The following is a 16,983-nucleotide window of genomic DNA, read 5'->3' as shown; positions in this document are numbered from 1 at the left end:
TTTTTTATCATTATTAATATTTGTAGAAATGGATGGAAATTTTGATTTTTTGTTGTTTAAAGAAAGGACGTTTTGGTTTTGATTTGGCCACTTTTTACTATCATGATGTCATTTGTTGTTTTTGTATGTATATCTAACCTCCAACCATTTTCCCCTCAAAAAGATGTTATCAGTGTAAAAAAAATTTGTAATGTTACTTTACTGTTGATATATTATTAATATAAATTTAAAATAAAATATGGTCTAATGTGCTCCCTTTAATTACACCATAATCGAAAGTTTAAGGATCACTATTCTCTCCATATACACTAAAGCCTTTAACTCAAACAGCTGTGGAACCACACTAGTGCAATGCCACGTGTTCCTATGGTTTCTAATTTTTCAATAAAATATTACAGTCCACAGAGTCAAAAGCTTTTTTAAGCATTGCTCTGTTATTTTATTTTTAATAACGTTCAAATCCCTGTTAATATCGAACAACACATCATCAATGCTTTTTTCTTTTCTAAACACATACTAACATCCACTCAGTATTTTATAGTTGTCTAAATACAATTGTATGTTGTTTGTGAAATAATTAACTAATCATAAAATATTCCCGACCTAGCCACTCAGAAAGTTAATCTAAATGCAAAATCATATATTGTTTGATATTTTGATAACATTACACATTAAAATAAACTAAAAAAATATATATATATATATATATATATATATATATATATATATATATAAAACAGTTGTTTATAGAAATATTGTGACAATAATTCTGAAGATCACTACAATTTTTAAGCTAACTATAAAGGAACATATTTTTAAGCTAACTATAAAGGAACATTCTGAAATGGCAATACTAACTTTACTGTAGAAAATTCCTGTTCTTTTAAATTGTTAACCTTCACAACTATTAATGCATTTTTAGTTTTATATTTACAAAGGCCAGCCTAACATGAAATCTACATTTCTTTTGATTGAATAGAAAGAGATATTTTAATAAGTAATGAAAATTGTTTTTCTCATTATTAAATGTTAAATTTATTTCTCCACTGTGATACTTAGGTGAACATTTCCTAAAAATGTCACATAAATAATTGAAAATGTTTTTAGTTTAGCTACTTAACGATGAGCATAAAGTCAAGTATTTCTAGAATCCTAAAAACATGTTTTTGTAGTCATAAGCAGGATTCAGTGTTAGGAGGACAAAAATACATTTAGTGACCACATACCTTTGAATATGTGACTTTATAGAAGAGAGATTTTATTCGTATTTTAAATTTAAAATGTATTGTCTTATAACTTTTGGAATAAGTAAAAATGAAAACAAAGACTGAAAGTAGTAATCGGATGAGTAGCAATATAATGAATAAAACTGAACTGACTCTTAGGAATATTTTTTATTAAATTCGTCATTTATTTGGATTGGGTAAATATAGTTTATTTTTTAGTTATATATATTTTTCACATTTAATTTATTGTATTAAAATTTATTCTGTACTGTTATTAAGAATCATAGAGTTTATTTTAATTTAGAAACTACCAATGTGAAATTTAAAGATGGTGCTTAAAAAGCTATTGCTAATTTTGAGAAGATATTAATATTATTTACTTTAGGTTCTCAATAAAGAAGTTTTAAATTATATACAATTTAATCTTAAGTTAAATGTTAGTTTTATCAGGTTTTGTATAAACTTTCATACTGTTATTTTGTATATTTTCATAATACAAAGCTAAGCCTCTTAAATACCTTTGTTATTTTAATGAACCCTTTGAGCGCTTCAGCCATTTTTAAAGAATATTTCCCATACAGTGCTGGACCTTATTCTGTAAACTTACAAGTAATTGAAAAAAGCTAATGTTCAACAACTATCAAACAAATTTTCGTAATTCTTTTTGTTTTTTGTAAATATTCTATTATTATTCGAAAAAATGTGTTTAGTAATAATTTTTTTTACTTATAAAAATGAAGTGTGAACCAATATTTGGTGTAATTAAAATAATTATAAAAGATTCCTCTATAATATCATAAATATAGAAGGCCATACAAAATTAACCCAACTGCATATATCATAAGGTTTTCTAAAGCAAAATAAAAAGTAATATTCTACTGCAACCAAAATGCAAGGGTTTTGAAAAATGGTATCATAAAATAACCTTACAATTAATTTTTCTCACTCCATTGAAAATAGTTTATACTATTCACATTACACTATCTATTAGAAAAAGTATTGTTAACGATTCATAGACCAAAGAAAAAGAAATACCTAGCTCCTGGTATATATTGATAGTTTGCAACCTATTGAATATGTGATATGGTTAGATTACCAAAATAATTTAGTATAATATTTAATATTATCAAATTACAAATTGTTAACATGTTACACACTGGCACTTATACTGTTGTCATATTCGTTGCTAGGGAACTCAAAGGGTTTGCCATCAGAGTTTTAGTGAAAATGTTTTATTTGTGTATAAGGTGTAACTCTATTTATATTTTATTTCACATCATTATGAAATTATGAAATCACCACATAAAATGTTATAGTCTGTATGACATATTGACATTATTTCTTTCAGTTGGTGGGGGGGGGGGGGGGTGGGGGGGGGGGGGGGTGGGGGGGGGGGGGGGTGGGGGGGGGGGGGGGTGGGGGGGGGGGGGGGTGGGGGGGGGGGGGGGTGGTATCAGCTTCATCAAATGTTTTCAGTCTCAGATCCTTTAGTTTCTCAGAATTCCAAGTCCATTAGGCCACTGATTTTACAATCTGGTAGACTCTAGTTCCAGAGGAACCCAATCTTTCGATTTACTTACTATGGCACACAATTTTCTTTGTCCCTAAAATTTTCTCCATGAATGGCCTGTTCTTGAATTTCTTATTTTTTTAAGAATCATGATCCTCTACCCTCGTCTGATTCCACTGCGAGCACTCATGTCAATTGGAAACACCTTAAATATCAGCATTTTGCGTTTTTTCTTTGGATGTGTACATTGGAGTGACGAGCAATGCTTAAAATGTACTCTGGAAATTCTTATCATCACTCAAAATATTTATGTTTTTGTTTTTTTTTCAGTGTGTAATAATAGCTAAAAATTTTGGAATTATCCAAACTTATGTGCATTCGGTTTAAAAAAATGTTGGTGTTAGTTATGAAGGATTGATGGTTCACTCCCCACTTTAGTATTTAAATACAATCCAATATAAACCGGTCTTTAGAATTATATTATTAGAAAAGAGTTTACGGGAGATGAAGGATTGTATATCATTTATAGGGTAATGTCAGTTTTTACTTAACACTTTGATTAAATGGTATTGGCTAGAAAATGCGAATATGCTCAATTCTTGTATTTGCAGCACTCATAAGCCTAATATGTATACATAGAAACACAACTTTTTTTAGTTAGTGGTTCATCCTTACGGGAAAATATCACTAGTATAAACCTTCATTTTTTTACAAGATTAAACTTTGTTATTGGTTTAATAAGATAAACAAGTGCTGGTTCACTTACTAAGCACACATCAGATTCTTCAAACTGGAGACTTATGTGATCACCAATAATTTATATTCCATTATTCAATACTCAGATGAAAAATTTTGTAGGCCAAGCACAGCTCCCAGTTCTACACCACGCATGGCGTCAGTGGTTGTTACTGTATCACCTGCTTCTGTCCTGCTAGTAGATCTAGCAGATGTCGCCGACTCTACCACCACTCACTCGAACTAGCACTTTATATATTATGAACGGAGTCTTCTTTCCACTTTCCAGAGTATCACAGGCTTATGTTCTTATGGACTCACATATAGTCCTGTGTTACGTTCATAGGATGTAAATTAATTTTTGACATCAGTTGATTTATATTTTATTTAAATGATTGAAATGGTAAACAATGTGTATATAAGGGTTTGTTTCTTAAAGTAATCACAGAATTGTTTGAAATGATTTTAAACCAACCCGTCTACTACTGGGTAACTTTCTTCTTAACGCACTAGGTATGGTTTTAAAAAATGATTTTAATCTTCTTAAAAGCTACTAGTATTTTTTTTTATAGTAAAGAACACCGCTACTCCAAGGCTAGCACCTGAGATGCTGTCCGAGAGTATAATGTAATTTAACTCTGATATACCTGAAAATCAGTTATAATGTAAATATGAATTATAAACAACCGAGTTGTTTTAGGTACATATTTATTTTCAACAACAAAATGTTAAAAGGATAAGAATATTAAAAAAGATTTACCACTGGCTGTTATTTCAGGTTTAGTGCCACATCGAAGAAGCAGTTTTAGTAAATAAAACGCAACCTATAATTTCAACACACGCCAATTAAAACTTTACGTATTACAAAACTTAGATACAAACTCGGCTTCTTGTAAGTTATTAACTTTCATAAAAAAATGTCCATTCCTTGTAAACCTAATTCACAGTCTCTACTTCTACTTAAAGTGCCTAAATTATTATGGATGCCAATTAGTAATATTATTTTGGGTTAAAAAAAGTTATTTTACTGTTGAAACTTCGAAAAAAAGGGCCCATTCCTGTCCGCCCTTCTCCTTGTTTTATTTCCGCCAGTCTTGTTTTTGTCTGCCGTGGACATATTAGGCCATGTGGCTAGTGCTCTCATGTGTGCACAGTCGGTCAGGAGGTTGGTTAGATGAATTACAGACGTATTGTGACCTGTATTTCTGTAGTTCAGTTTTAATGATTAGTAGGTTATGTTATTAGATTTATTATTAAGTGCATGATTTTTGAGAGTTAGTGAATTTACAAACCAAACATGGTGTGTTGTGAATTCCTGACTTTAATGTGTTGCCCACAAGCGTCTTTGGTAATGATTTGTGTTTATTTTAGAACCTAGTTTTGTAATTTATGTAATTGGGGCTTAGCGTTATATTACCTGAAGAAGAGATTCCATGATTGCGCAGATCTCGAAACGTAGTGTTACTGATTTTCATTTGTTTTCCAAAACTGAAACGGATGGCAAATGGTCCAGAAAAAATCCTTGTTTCCTTCATATTTAACATTATACTTGTTATTAGCCAAGCCATAAATAACTATCTGAAAGTAGGCATTATTTTATTTAACACATTTCTTACAAGCTAAAAAAAAAAAAAAAAAATTATTACAAATTCTTTACTATGTGTTTCAGGATCTATTAATGGTTCATAAGTGGTTAATTTTTAATGTTATTACCAACCAAGGATGTCAATGGAAATGTCCATAATAAAAAAAAGTTAAATTTGTTGATCTTCAATATAATTACACTGGCTATTATCTGGAAGTGTGTAACAATAATTGATTTAGGGCGTCTCATATTAGCTATGTACTGTATGTGCATCCCTACCTTCATCGTCTCACCTCACGTCTTTTCTAAAGCTAATATACTTCAGACTGTTTGAATTACTATTACAATACTACATTCTTCTTGCTCGGTTTCTTAACACCTCAGGAACATTTAAAAAATAGTTTTATTACAAAAAATTTAATTTTGTCCAATTATCGGTGGTCTATATTAAAAGAGCTAACATGGATACTATAATGCTATAGAAGTACATTTTGTCACATGTGAGAGATCCCACAACCGGCTGTTTCAAATACTGGAGACGCTCAGGAGCACCCTTTCCCTGAGCCATTAATACAACAGAAAAAGCCTTTTTTTAAGTATTCATTGGCTTATATCCTGTGCTATCTAGTGCTTTTCTCCTAAATTTATAAAAAATATAATATAAATTTTTAATTGCTTGATTTGAACAGTTTTTGTATGTTTAAATTTTGTTACTGTTACACATTTACTTTATATAAGGTGTTTTATAAGTTTTATTGTCATAGTGGATCAATGGCAATAAATATTTACCAGCTTTGATACAGTTAACTGGTATGTTTTATTACATTCAACCATTAACTAATAAAAACAACTTCATAAATGGTTAAAAGCAAGATATGAAAATTCTGTCACCAATTAAATTTTTCAGTTTACTATGAAAGTATTTAGAGCTCTTTATCAAAATAAAAACTAAGAAAATTGTAGGACTATTTTAGTTGTGGTGTAAAATTGTTACCAATAATCTATTACTGGCCATTATATCAAATCCATGTGTTTCAAAAACTCAAATATCAAATTATTATAATTTTTAAATCCATCTCTCCTGTTTTATGCTTAATTTAGAGATCGACACACGACCGAATATTCTATCCTATTTAGATGTATTTGCATGTTTACACGATAATATGTTTAAAAATGGTTATTAAATGTGTTATTGATTTATTCTACAATTTCTTAACACAGTAATTTATAATTAGAACCATTAATCTTCCTGTGGATTAAAAAATTGCTAGGCCTTAGACATGAAATATTTAATTATCAGCTTTTTTGAGTGTCAAGAAGACTTAGTGTTCTTAGACTATCACAGAATTTCCTCTTTAGGCAATAAATTCATTTATTAAAAAGTAAGCGTAATTATGTAAAGTACAGAAGTCCTTTATTAAAATATAAAATAAATAACAATTGGACATAGTTCTTTGATGTCAACTCCCCGCCACCCCTTAATCTTATGTTCCTTATAAGACTAAGACTACTCCACGTACAATTTAAAGAGTCTAACCATAAAGAATATGTAATAACTGGAGGCACAATAGGCAGTAGATTATCACTTAGCTTGAGTTTAGGAGACAAAACTGAGACATTTATTTACGGGGAATTTCGACAGTACTGGTATCTGGTCAGCTTGGCACTGCAGTCAAACATGGGCAGATTTATCTATGTAGAATTTGGACTCTACTGGTATCTGGTCAGCTTGGGCACAGTAGTCAAACACTCCAGATTTATCTACGTAGAATTTGGACTCTGCTGGTATCTGTTCAGCTTGGGCACAGCAGGTAATACTGTATATTTTTCTTAGTAGAATTTGGACTCTGCTGGTATCTGTTCAGCTTGGGCACAGCAGTCAAACATGGGCAGATTTATCTACGTAGAATTTGGACTCTGCTGGTATCCAGTCAGCTTGGGCAACAGTAGTCAAACACTCCAGATTTATCTACGTAGAATTTGGACTCTGCTGGTATCTGTTCAGCTTGGGCACAGCAGTCAAACATGGGTAGATTTATCTATGTAGAATTTGGACTCAGCTGGTATCTGTTCAGCTTGGGCACAGCAGTCAAACATGGGCAGATTTATCTACGTAGAATTTGGACTCTGCTGGTATCCAGTCAGCTTGGGCATAGTAGTGAAACACTCCAGATTTATCTACGTAGAATTTGGACTCTGCTGGTATCTGTTCAGCTTGGGCACAGCAGTCAAACATGGGCAGATTTATCTATGTAGAATTTGGACTCAGCTGGTATCTGGTCAGCTTGGGCACAGCAGTCAAACACAGCACATTTATCTACGTAGACTTTGGACTCTGCTGGTATCCGGTCAGCTTGGGCACAGTAGTCAAACACTCCAGATTTATCTACGTAGAATTTGGACTCTGCTGGTATCTGTTCAGCTTGGGCACAGCAGTCAAAAATGGGCAGATTTATCTATGTAGAATTTGGACTCAGCTGGTATCTGGTCAGCTTGGGCCACAGCATTCAAACACGGCACATTTATCTTCGTAGAATTTGGGCACTGCTAATTAAAGTAAATTGGGGTGACAGACAGTATAAAAACCTCTTTAAATTGAGCTAAGTTTTGTGGCATATTAACATTAAAATTTTGAATGAATAATTAATTTTTGTTACCATGAAAATAATGTAAAATTAGATTGTTAGAATTTATATTTTAAATTGACTACACAACCATCCTGACAATGTCTTGGGTGTGCACATAGCTTACTCAATTATTGCATTGGCAGCGCCCTAATGCATCAAGATAGCGACTTGTAGCCCTTTTAGAGTTAACCAATTCTGTATGGTGTGAAGTTAAATCTTATAAAAGAAGCTTAATGTGAGCCTGTATCTAGTATAGTGATATGAATATTTTTGTTTAAAACAAGTATATTGGTTGTTTATGATTTAACATATCAAAACCAAAACAAAGCTAGCTCGAGCACACACAGTTACAAGTAGTTCTTACATTTTGAGTGTCCAAATTCATGGTTGTTTTATTTCAATCAGTTCCAAACTCAAATTCTTTGTATGCAAAGAAATATAAATGTGCATTGTGAAAAATGAATTAATATCGACAACGAACAGCAAATTGCCAACCGTTTGTGGTTACTGATGGCCTCATCAATGAAATCAATCGTTAGATTAGGGAAAATCAAAGTTTCGTAATCACAGATCTTTCAAAGCATTTGTTACAGGTAAAGAAAAAGTCTAGTAAATGAAATCGTAACTGAGATACTAGGATATTGTAAATTTGACTGGTAAACAACAAGTATTATTACCATCTCAGGCAAGTGGGAAATATTATGATAGGAAAGGTGGGGATAGTGAGGTCAGTGAACGTCTGTTCCATCAGCATTACAGGAGTCCAACTAGCTGGTTAAAGCTACGAACTGATCTCACACAAGGAGTTGTGTTTTTTTTAAATATTTTTCCTCATAGCTTGAACTCCTATAAAGGGGTGTTAATTAACTCCCGCACCAGCTTAATATTTTCTGAACCATTACAGATAAAACAAAAACACTTGGTACATTATTACTACACATACAAATCTACCTTTTGAAGTAATATCAGTTTTTCAGTTTACGGTGATGGGCCAAAGGAGTCACAATGAAATCTTAAATGAGGGCATAGGTCAAGTAATACATGAAATAAAAGCCTCTATTAAGAGGACACAATACTGCAAATTCTACCTCAAAATGTTCATCCTTTCAGATATGAACTGGTTTTTTAAAAAGTTTAAAAAAGTTACAATGTAGGTTCTGTTGCAAATGGCTTTGTGTTCTTTTATTGGCTCAAGTTGGGAAAAATTAAACTTTGGAATCGCATACTAGACATAAGAAATTTTTAGTGTAGTTAGTGACTCTTCACTTCAATTGAGGATGGTCCACAAGGAGTTTGATAAAAATATCAAACATAAGCATAGGTCAAGATGTACATGTTATCATTTTAAACGGGTTTTTCTAGCAGAGATTAATACCACAAACAGCACTTAAGAAGGTTGATCCAGTACAAAAATGGCAGATGTTCCAACCTTATAATTGTAATTTAATAACTCTTATTAGCTTTGTTTCTTATTTTTATAAACTCTTAAAAGAAAATTAAATTTTTTTGAATCCATATAAAATACTACGGAACTTACATAAATCAAAGTTTAAGGGACCAATAACATTCTAATTAGCCAAGACTCGAATTATGCAGTCTTTATTATTATAGTATAACACAATATAGAATGACATCCAAATATGGGAAAATGGTTATTCATTTCAATGTTTCAACTCTTTTTAAGTTTCAATTTTCAAGTTTGGCGAAGTAGGCCAATGGATTGTCCTCTTTAACCTGCTTGTCCTTCTCAATAAAACTACATATTTTATGAGGTTAGAAATCACAAACAACAGTGCTTTTTAATGTTGTACATTTAATTTTGTTGTTACATTTATGTACTGTGCTTCCTATGATATGTTGTTCAGTGCTATCTACACCCAATAGCTTATCCAAGCCAAGTGTTCTGTAGTCAGTACAGCATCAACTACCATCTCGTGTATTAGTCATACTCATAACTATGTATTCCATTACTGAACTACTGCACTCTCAACTCTAATATCATCAAGTAGTTTGGAAAATGTTTTATGCTTTCGAGTGTAGAGATAAATTAAATATATTTAATCCATTATGTAATTGGGGTGGTTTCAGTAAATTAAATGTTTACCCAATTATGAACATGTATTATGATTATCCATACTGTAATGATAATAAGGTTAATGATCTATAAAAGTTTAATTTTTAAACCCTGAGTTAGTATGCTAACACTTACTCGAATAAGATAAATAACACAAAAATTACTCACTATCTTTTTAAAACACATAATATGTGTAAAGAAATTCTTCTGTTATGTGTGATTATTAATGATTGATTACAGTGTTGCCAACACAACTAAAAGAGCATTCCTGATCTGGCTATCGGTGCTGATGTTTGGCAATGATGTGACGGTACTGAGTGGACTCGGCACTTGTGTCGTCATTGTGGGTGTTTTGCTCTACAACAAGGCTCAGCAAATTGACTTGCAGATGTACAGCAAACTGATCAAAGTATGTTCCTTTTGGTTTTCTGTTTTAAGTATGGTAATTGAACAAATTGAAAATTATTTCAATAGAATACTTAGAGCTAGGTATCTAGCATCTAAGTATTTAGTACTGAGAGGTGACTCTTTTGTGCAATTTATTTTAAAACAACATTAACAGTTATCTAGTTATCATGTAGTTTATGTACATATTCACTAAGAGTTTCATCATAGTGTCTTTTAACTAAATTTTGTTTTTTATAGAAAGAGCACAGTGGTCTTCCAAGCACAATGAAAACCCGTTCCATTTAACCCTGCCTTGAGTTTTTGCCATCGACCATACAAGAGGCTGTGAACCCATTGCCAACCAGTTCCGTCAATTGTCATGTTTACCTTACACCAATACAGTACCTAACTTTCAATCACATGGAAGTTATATGTTTTTCTTCTATGTTTATAAGGGAAAATATTTTGATATATTCGTAAAATGTAAATATTTTAATTTTTATTCTGTTCCAAATTCAGTTAATTATATATACAGATGTTTTAAGAAGATTAACTGTATTTATTCATCCTTTTAAGGGCTTAAAATATTAGTGTGTCAAAGATTTTTCAAGATACTAATAGATTGTAATGAAAATTTATATCTCTGTATAAAGAAAACTAATAGAGTACAGTAAAATTAGAAAAACCATTACATACTAGATAATGTACTTGTGTAGTATATTTATGTAGTTGAATGATGTACATTACTATCTTATTGTTTTGTTTTTTTACAATTAATTGCTTCAGAAGTGTTTAGGTAGATACATAAAAGTTTGTTTTTTACACACAGACATGATCTCAAAAATATAGCATAAATCAAGTTTTCAAAGGTTCAATCAATCAATATATAAAATGGTGTCTCAAAATAAATGTTAACACTATAGTATTAGACAGAACAGGTGATGTTAATATCAACCTCCTTATAGCACTAATTAACAATACTCTTCTCTGAAGAATACTCCGTGCTATCCATGTAGTTAATTTTAAAAGTACCAAGGATTAAACACAAAAATAAAAGACATAAAAATAATAAAATGTGTTATATAAAACATCTATTTGCTTTTAGCTATACACAAATATTTGCATCTGTATTTATTAAGTGCTATTATAATATAAATATGTATACTTTTTTGTTAGTTAAATTATATGTTTAGCTGAGGAGTGATTACAATATACAGAAAACACGATAATGTAGGTTGTTTAAGCCAGGTGAGCTACTCCTAGCAGGAATGTGGTCACCACTTAGTAACATGGCAATGTCCATCTCCATAATTAACTTGTTTACAAGGAAATAAAGTTTGTTAACATATCAACAGTTAGCTCGGGCTTTTGTTGTTAAGTGCACCCAGATAATAATATAACACTCATTAGAATCTCAAATTGTTAATCAATTGTGGAATAGCATAATATAAATTACAGATGTTTGTTCTTTCCAGTTAGTTCAGCATTAAGTTATTTATTTGATTGTGTATTAATAGATTCTAATATACTAGGTGTTCATTTTGGATGCATTTGTTTTACAATAAAAGTTTTACTAGGGCCCAAATATAATTCAACTTAAGGAAAATATATATGGAAATGTATAAAATATCTTATTACATCAGTAATTGTAACATTTTAAAACACAAAAGTATTATTTGCAAAACTTTATTTCAAATCAATTTTAATTTCATTGTGAAATGTAATTAAACTGAAAAGTTTAATTGCATTTTACTATAAAACAAGATAAATATTTCAAACTAATCACAACACTACCGCATAATGAAGAATAATAACGATATATGTAGTATATGCGCACTCATGACAACCGAGAAAGCAGTTATACAAGCCATGGATATGTTTGGTTATGGCTCTGTAGGAGACGCACAACTGAAAAGCAGATGGTCGAAGTTAGACAAAGAGCGCTCCCCTTCCCCTGCTGTAGAGTGAAGGTCGTTTATAAATACTTCCTTAGCAACCAGGATAAGCATGGAGCATGCACCATGCATTGCAAATGCCTTTTGTGAACTAAAAAACATTCCAAGAGACATAATCTATAATATTGGATATAACTGTATTTGGCACTTTGGTCAAAGTCTACCATTCTAATATATCCGTCTACGGTGTGGGAAGGGTTAAGAAAAACTACTTTAATGGTATCACTAAATCAACTTTAAATAACGTAATATGCCACAGTAAGATTACAGTAAATAATCCATTACATTGTTTAGTACAAGATTAGATTAGAAACTTAGAAATTGCATTTGTATTACAATGTACTACTATTATTACCATAGTTTAACTTATCAATTTGTGATTAAATGTAATATCATAATAAAATTCTATTTTTTAAGCGAGTTACTCGACTGTACACTAATATCATGGCAGTCATCAGCAGTTGGATTTCATTGACATTTAATGTTTGTTAGTAATAATTATCACTTGTGTTTAGTCTGCATATGCTCTTGGTGGATTGATGCCCTTCATCACTAACCACATCAGAAGTTATCTGAGGTTATGTCACAATGTTTTGGTTGTGAACATGAATTAGTTAAAAAATTAAATAAGTTCCAAATTACGCTACTGTGGTAACCTAAAAAGAATGTCATTATTCCTTAAAATTAAAAACTTTTCCTGGTTTGCCCAAAATCTGGTGAATATTACTCTATATATCTTACAACTGCCAAAATAATTATACTTCTCAGATTAATTATAATGGCCCGTACTACAGACGAACAATAACTTATTTTATGGTACAATTTGGTTTGTACCACTATTTGTGAACCTCTTATATTCTTTTCAGCTGCTTGATCCAGGCTCTCTTTCCAGGCAACAATATTTACCCCAAACTCTTGCTTTTTTCCACATATGCCCCAGTCAATCTAAAACTCTGCTTTCTCAATGATCAACTTAACCCATATAACTTCTTTGATAAATGTAGTAGCCACACCTCTGTTTTTTCCCAAATATCTTCTTCTCATAATCACAATTGCCATGTCCATCTGTTTCTGTTTCTCTGAGAATATTTCTCAAGCTCTCTCATATCTTCAAATAGAATATTGAAGCTGTTTCAACTCTGTTTGTATATCATTGTTCATGTTAATGTTTTAATTCTAAAAGTATTTTCTTGAAGTTAGATAAAAACTTCTTCATCAGAAACAGAGATGTAAATAAATTAGTAATTACAATTTGATTAACAAATTAGGAACAATCAGCCTTTCAATGAGCAATGAGGTCTTGGAACATCATGAACTGTTGCTCTACAAGTTTAACATAAAAATGGTCCCTAGGAGTAAGAAAAAAAAACAAATTTTTGTATTAAAAACTTATGCATTTTAATATGCATTAAAATCACAAATAGTGGAGATTTAGATTTAGATTCAGTAACTTAAAGATTATTTCAAATATTTTTTTTCTAGTGGAAATTACTAAAAACAAGTATAGATATTACAGTTTGTGCATTCAGTTGTATCTTGTGTGATCTTGAGTATTCTCATCATACATCATCCCCTAAGACTTCAAATCTAATCAAATCAAAAACATTGTACACTGAATGGTGTCATCAATAGCACTTATACATTTATACATCTAAAGTATTATTATTAACTATATAATTTGACATGTTCTGTATTTAAAATTCGTTAAAACTATAAAGAGCCTTGTCAATGAGAAAATATTTTAATTTTGATTTGAAAGTTGATAAAACATTTTCTGACTTTAAATAATGAGGTAATTTATTATAAAATCAACACTTGTGTTGCAGTTAATGTGTTGATCAACAATATATCACTGTAGTTTAGTAGAATGAGGGAAGCTTCTTGTCCAGTAATCTAGTATTTAAATATTGAAAGTTCACTATGCTGTAAAACTCTCTAAGTTATTCAACATTTAAAAAATATTTAATTGTAAAATCTATTATAGTAAAATGTATGCTAAGTTTCATGTTTTCCATGTAGTAAATGAAAACAACAAAAAAACAGTTCTTTGTGTTACTATATTTACAACTATTAGTTTTTGACATACACAAGTTATGTTCAAAAAGTAACGTGAATTTTAATTGTTCCAAAAAACATTCCTTTATTCATCTATATTAATGTTGTCACCTTCAAAATAGTCCCCATTAGATATTATGGACTTGTGCCAGCACTTCTTCCAATCCGCAAAAGGCTTCTCAAACTCGATCTTTGAGATAGCCTTTAGCTATTTCAGTGATGCACTTTTAATGTCATCTATACTTGTTAAAACAGCAGCCCTTAAAGGTTTTCTGTAATTTTGGAAATAATAAAGTCACATGGAGCCATGTCTGGAGATTATGCAGGCTGGCTGGGGCTTCGTTACAGTACTATTTTTTGGAAAACATTTACAAATAAATAAAACAATGTGAGCAGGTTCATTGTCATAGTGAAAAAGCTATAAATTGTTTTGCCACAAACCCGGATCTTTTCAGATTGCTTCACGCAAACGGCATTAAACTTGCAGAATAGTACTCCATATTGACCATTTGGCCCCGTGGCAAGAATTCACAATGCACTATACTAATAAAATCAAAGAACACAGTGAACATAACCTTCACGTTCTATTGCACTTGTCGAGCCTTTCTGTCTTCGCAATCCAGAATGCCTCCAATGGGATCATTAAGCCTAGTTTTGACATCATCTGTAAGCCCATGTTTCGTCACCTGTTATAACACATTTCAGTAATTCTATATCATCATTGTCTTGATTTAGTGAATACTGAGCAACTTCCATTTGCCGTTGTTTTTGTTCAAAATTCAACAATTTTGCAGCCATACGTTTCATAACAAAAACAGTCGAACAATTTTAATGGCATGAGCTAATTATTGATACGCCAACATCATCAGCGACTTCTCTGTTTATAATACGGCGATTGTTAATAACCATTCCTTCCACTTTTTTCACGTTTTCATCAGTTGTTGATGTGCTGGGGCGTCCATGGCATTCATCTTCTTCAATGTCTTCACAGCCATCTTTGAAATGTTTATAAATAAATAAATATTCTTTATTGAATATATTCTTAGAGAACAGTACAATCGTCAGATTTTATTTTGTTACAGCAGGTTAGAAAGTTCTGTTTAAAAATTCATTTATTGTGTAGAATGGATGGTCTTGAAGCCAGAGTTTATACTACTCATAAACCCCTGTTTTACTCATAGGAGACTCACCATAGGTCTTTGTTAACATTTCCCACACTTTGTTATACTTTATTTCATTTTTCATACAAATTAATCCATTTTTTAATAAACAAAAATTGCCAAGTTCATAAAACATGTCTAACCTTGGCAGCCACTGATAAAGTAAACAATGAATACAGCTAGAAATTTTATTATGCTTCAGGCACATGAGTACCAACATAATAAAAATATTTTGTGAATCGGACTCTCCAAACTTGCAAATCTTAAAAATTCACGTTCCTTTTGAACACACCTTGTACGTTTTATAAGAAGACATAGATTATAAATGTCATAAGTGTATTTCATAGTTACAGATTTTGCCACCAAGAGGGTTAAGTTCCTATCTTTATAGTTATATTTATATATTATTGATTTTACTGACTAATGTTTACAGAAAGTGCAAATACATAGAAAGACATGAAATGCCATTTTCCTTATTAAATTTAGCCAAAAAAGTAATGGAGAGATCTTTATAGACTACTAATGTTACTGACTAATCAATCTTATTCTAGACTTACAGTACATGTTCATAAATAGAAAAACATAGAATGGCACTGTCTTTATGGATTGCTTAAAAATGTACCTAGAGGAGTTAGTTGATTTTAATAAATGGTTCAAGAAGCAAGCGGTGTTGCTGTCTTACATTAACTAGCTATAAGATAAAAATAACTGTTAAGATTATTTAGTTTTATTTTATTCAATCCATTATAAATTACCTAACATATCTCAACATTTTCAGTTTTCACATTTAAAAAAAATATATTGTTTACAAACTATATTTACGGTGTTAACTAATCACAAAACAGCATATAAAAAATATTAAACCCACACTTTTACAGAATGATTACTAACAATTAAAATGTTATTCCTATGCTGATTTTTTAAATCACTCTCCAAAGTAGAAGTTTCGTTCCAAAGAACATTTACTTATTTTTTATAGAGTGAGAATGTTTTTTACTAAAAATATTTAGCCACATGATACGTTCACACTTTTTTTTATTAATTTAGGTTTCATAGCAGTGTGGAAATAATACAAATTCTAGTGAGCTAGGCGGGTACTGCAATGCAAGAGTGCTCTGGAATTGTCTTGTCACTGACTTTTGACATTGACCTTCCACTCTTAATTAATTTTGTTTTGTTTTATTCCTAATAGGAGTAAGTTTTTATTTATGCTATTGGCATCTGGTTAGTTTTCAGTTGTTGATTGGTCAGTGCAGACCTATTGTGACCTGTATTCTGCAGTTTTGGTTTCAATAATTAGTTTTTGGTTTATATTAAGTGCAAGTTTTATAGAGTGTTAATGGAGTTGACACTGTTTGCTGTAATGCCTGACAAGCGTGTTCACAACATTCTGTTATAATTAGTTTATTTTAATGTAGATTGTAGTTTTTGTGTTAGGTTGGTTATCCCCCTGAGGAAGAGATCAGATTGCAGATCTTGGATCGTTAGTGTTACTGATTTCTAGTTTAACTGAACAATGGAAAATGTCCGAAAAATTCTATTTTCTGTTGCAATAAGTCAATCATATTATAGGCTATTTTGTGATAAACACAATGGTTCTATATTTATTCTGATATCTTACAAATAAACAGAGAAATAATGCTTTAGTGATTTAAAACGCATTGAGTCA

The 16,983-nt window shown here is 31.0% G+C and overlaps 1 protein-coding gene across 1 annotated transcript; it reads left to right on the top strand.

The window, feature by feature from the left end:
* The first annotated feature begins 9,968 nt into the window (after positions 1–9,968).
* Positions 9,969–10,469, top strand: LOC124360302 (solute carrier family 35 member E2B-like). Its single transcript, XM_046813807.1, has 2 exons — positions 9,969–10,166; positions 10,403–10,469. Exons 1-2 carry the CDS (start codon positions 9,984–9,986, stop codon positions 10,448–10,450), a joined length of 231 nt encoding a protein of 76 aa, XP_046669763.1. The 5' UTR covers positions 9,969–9,983; the 3' UTR covers positions 10,451–10,469.
* The last annotated feature ends 6,514 nt before the right edge of the window (positions 10,470–16,983 follow it).

Source organism: Homalodisca vitripennis, chromosome 4 (assembly GCF_021130785.1).
Source record: "Homalodisca vitripennis isolate AUS2020 chromosome 4, UT_GWSS_2.1, whole genome shotgun sequence".
NCBI lineage: Eukaryota > Metazoa > Arthropoda > Insecta > Hemiptera > Cicadellidae > Homalodisca > Homalodisca vitripennis.
This window is presented reverse-complemented; position numbering and strand designations above follow the sequence as displayed.

What these genes read in the sequence shown, in the direction of transcription:
- LOC124360302 (XM_046813807.1), top strand. Translation starts at nt 9,984, where the DNA reads ATGATTGATTACAGTGTTGCCAACACAACTAAAAGAGCATTCCTGATC. An exon ending in TGTACAGCAAACTGATCAAA is followed by an intron (nt 10,167 to 10,402) that starts GTATGTTCCTTT and finishes TGTTTTTTATAG; the next exon opens with AAAGAGCACAGTGGTCTTCC.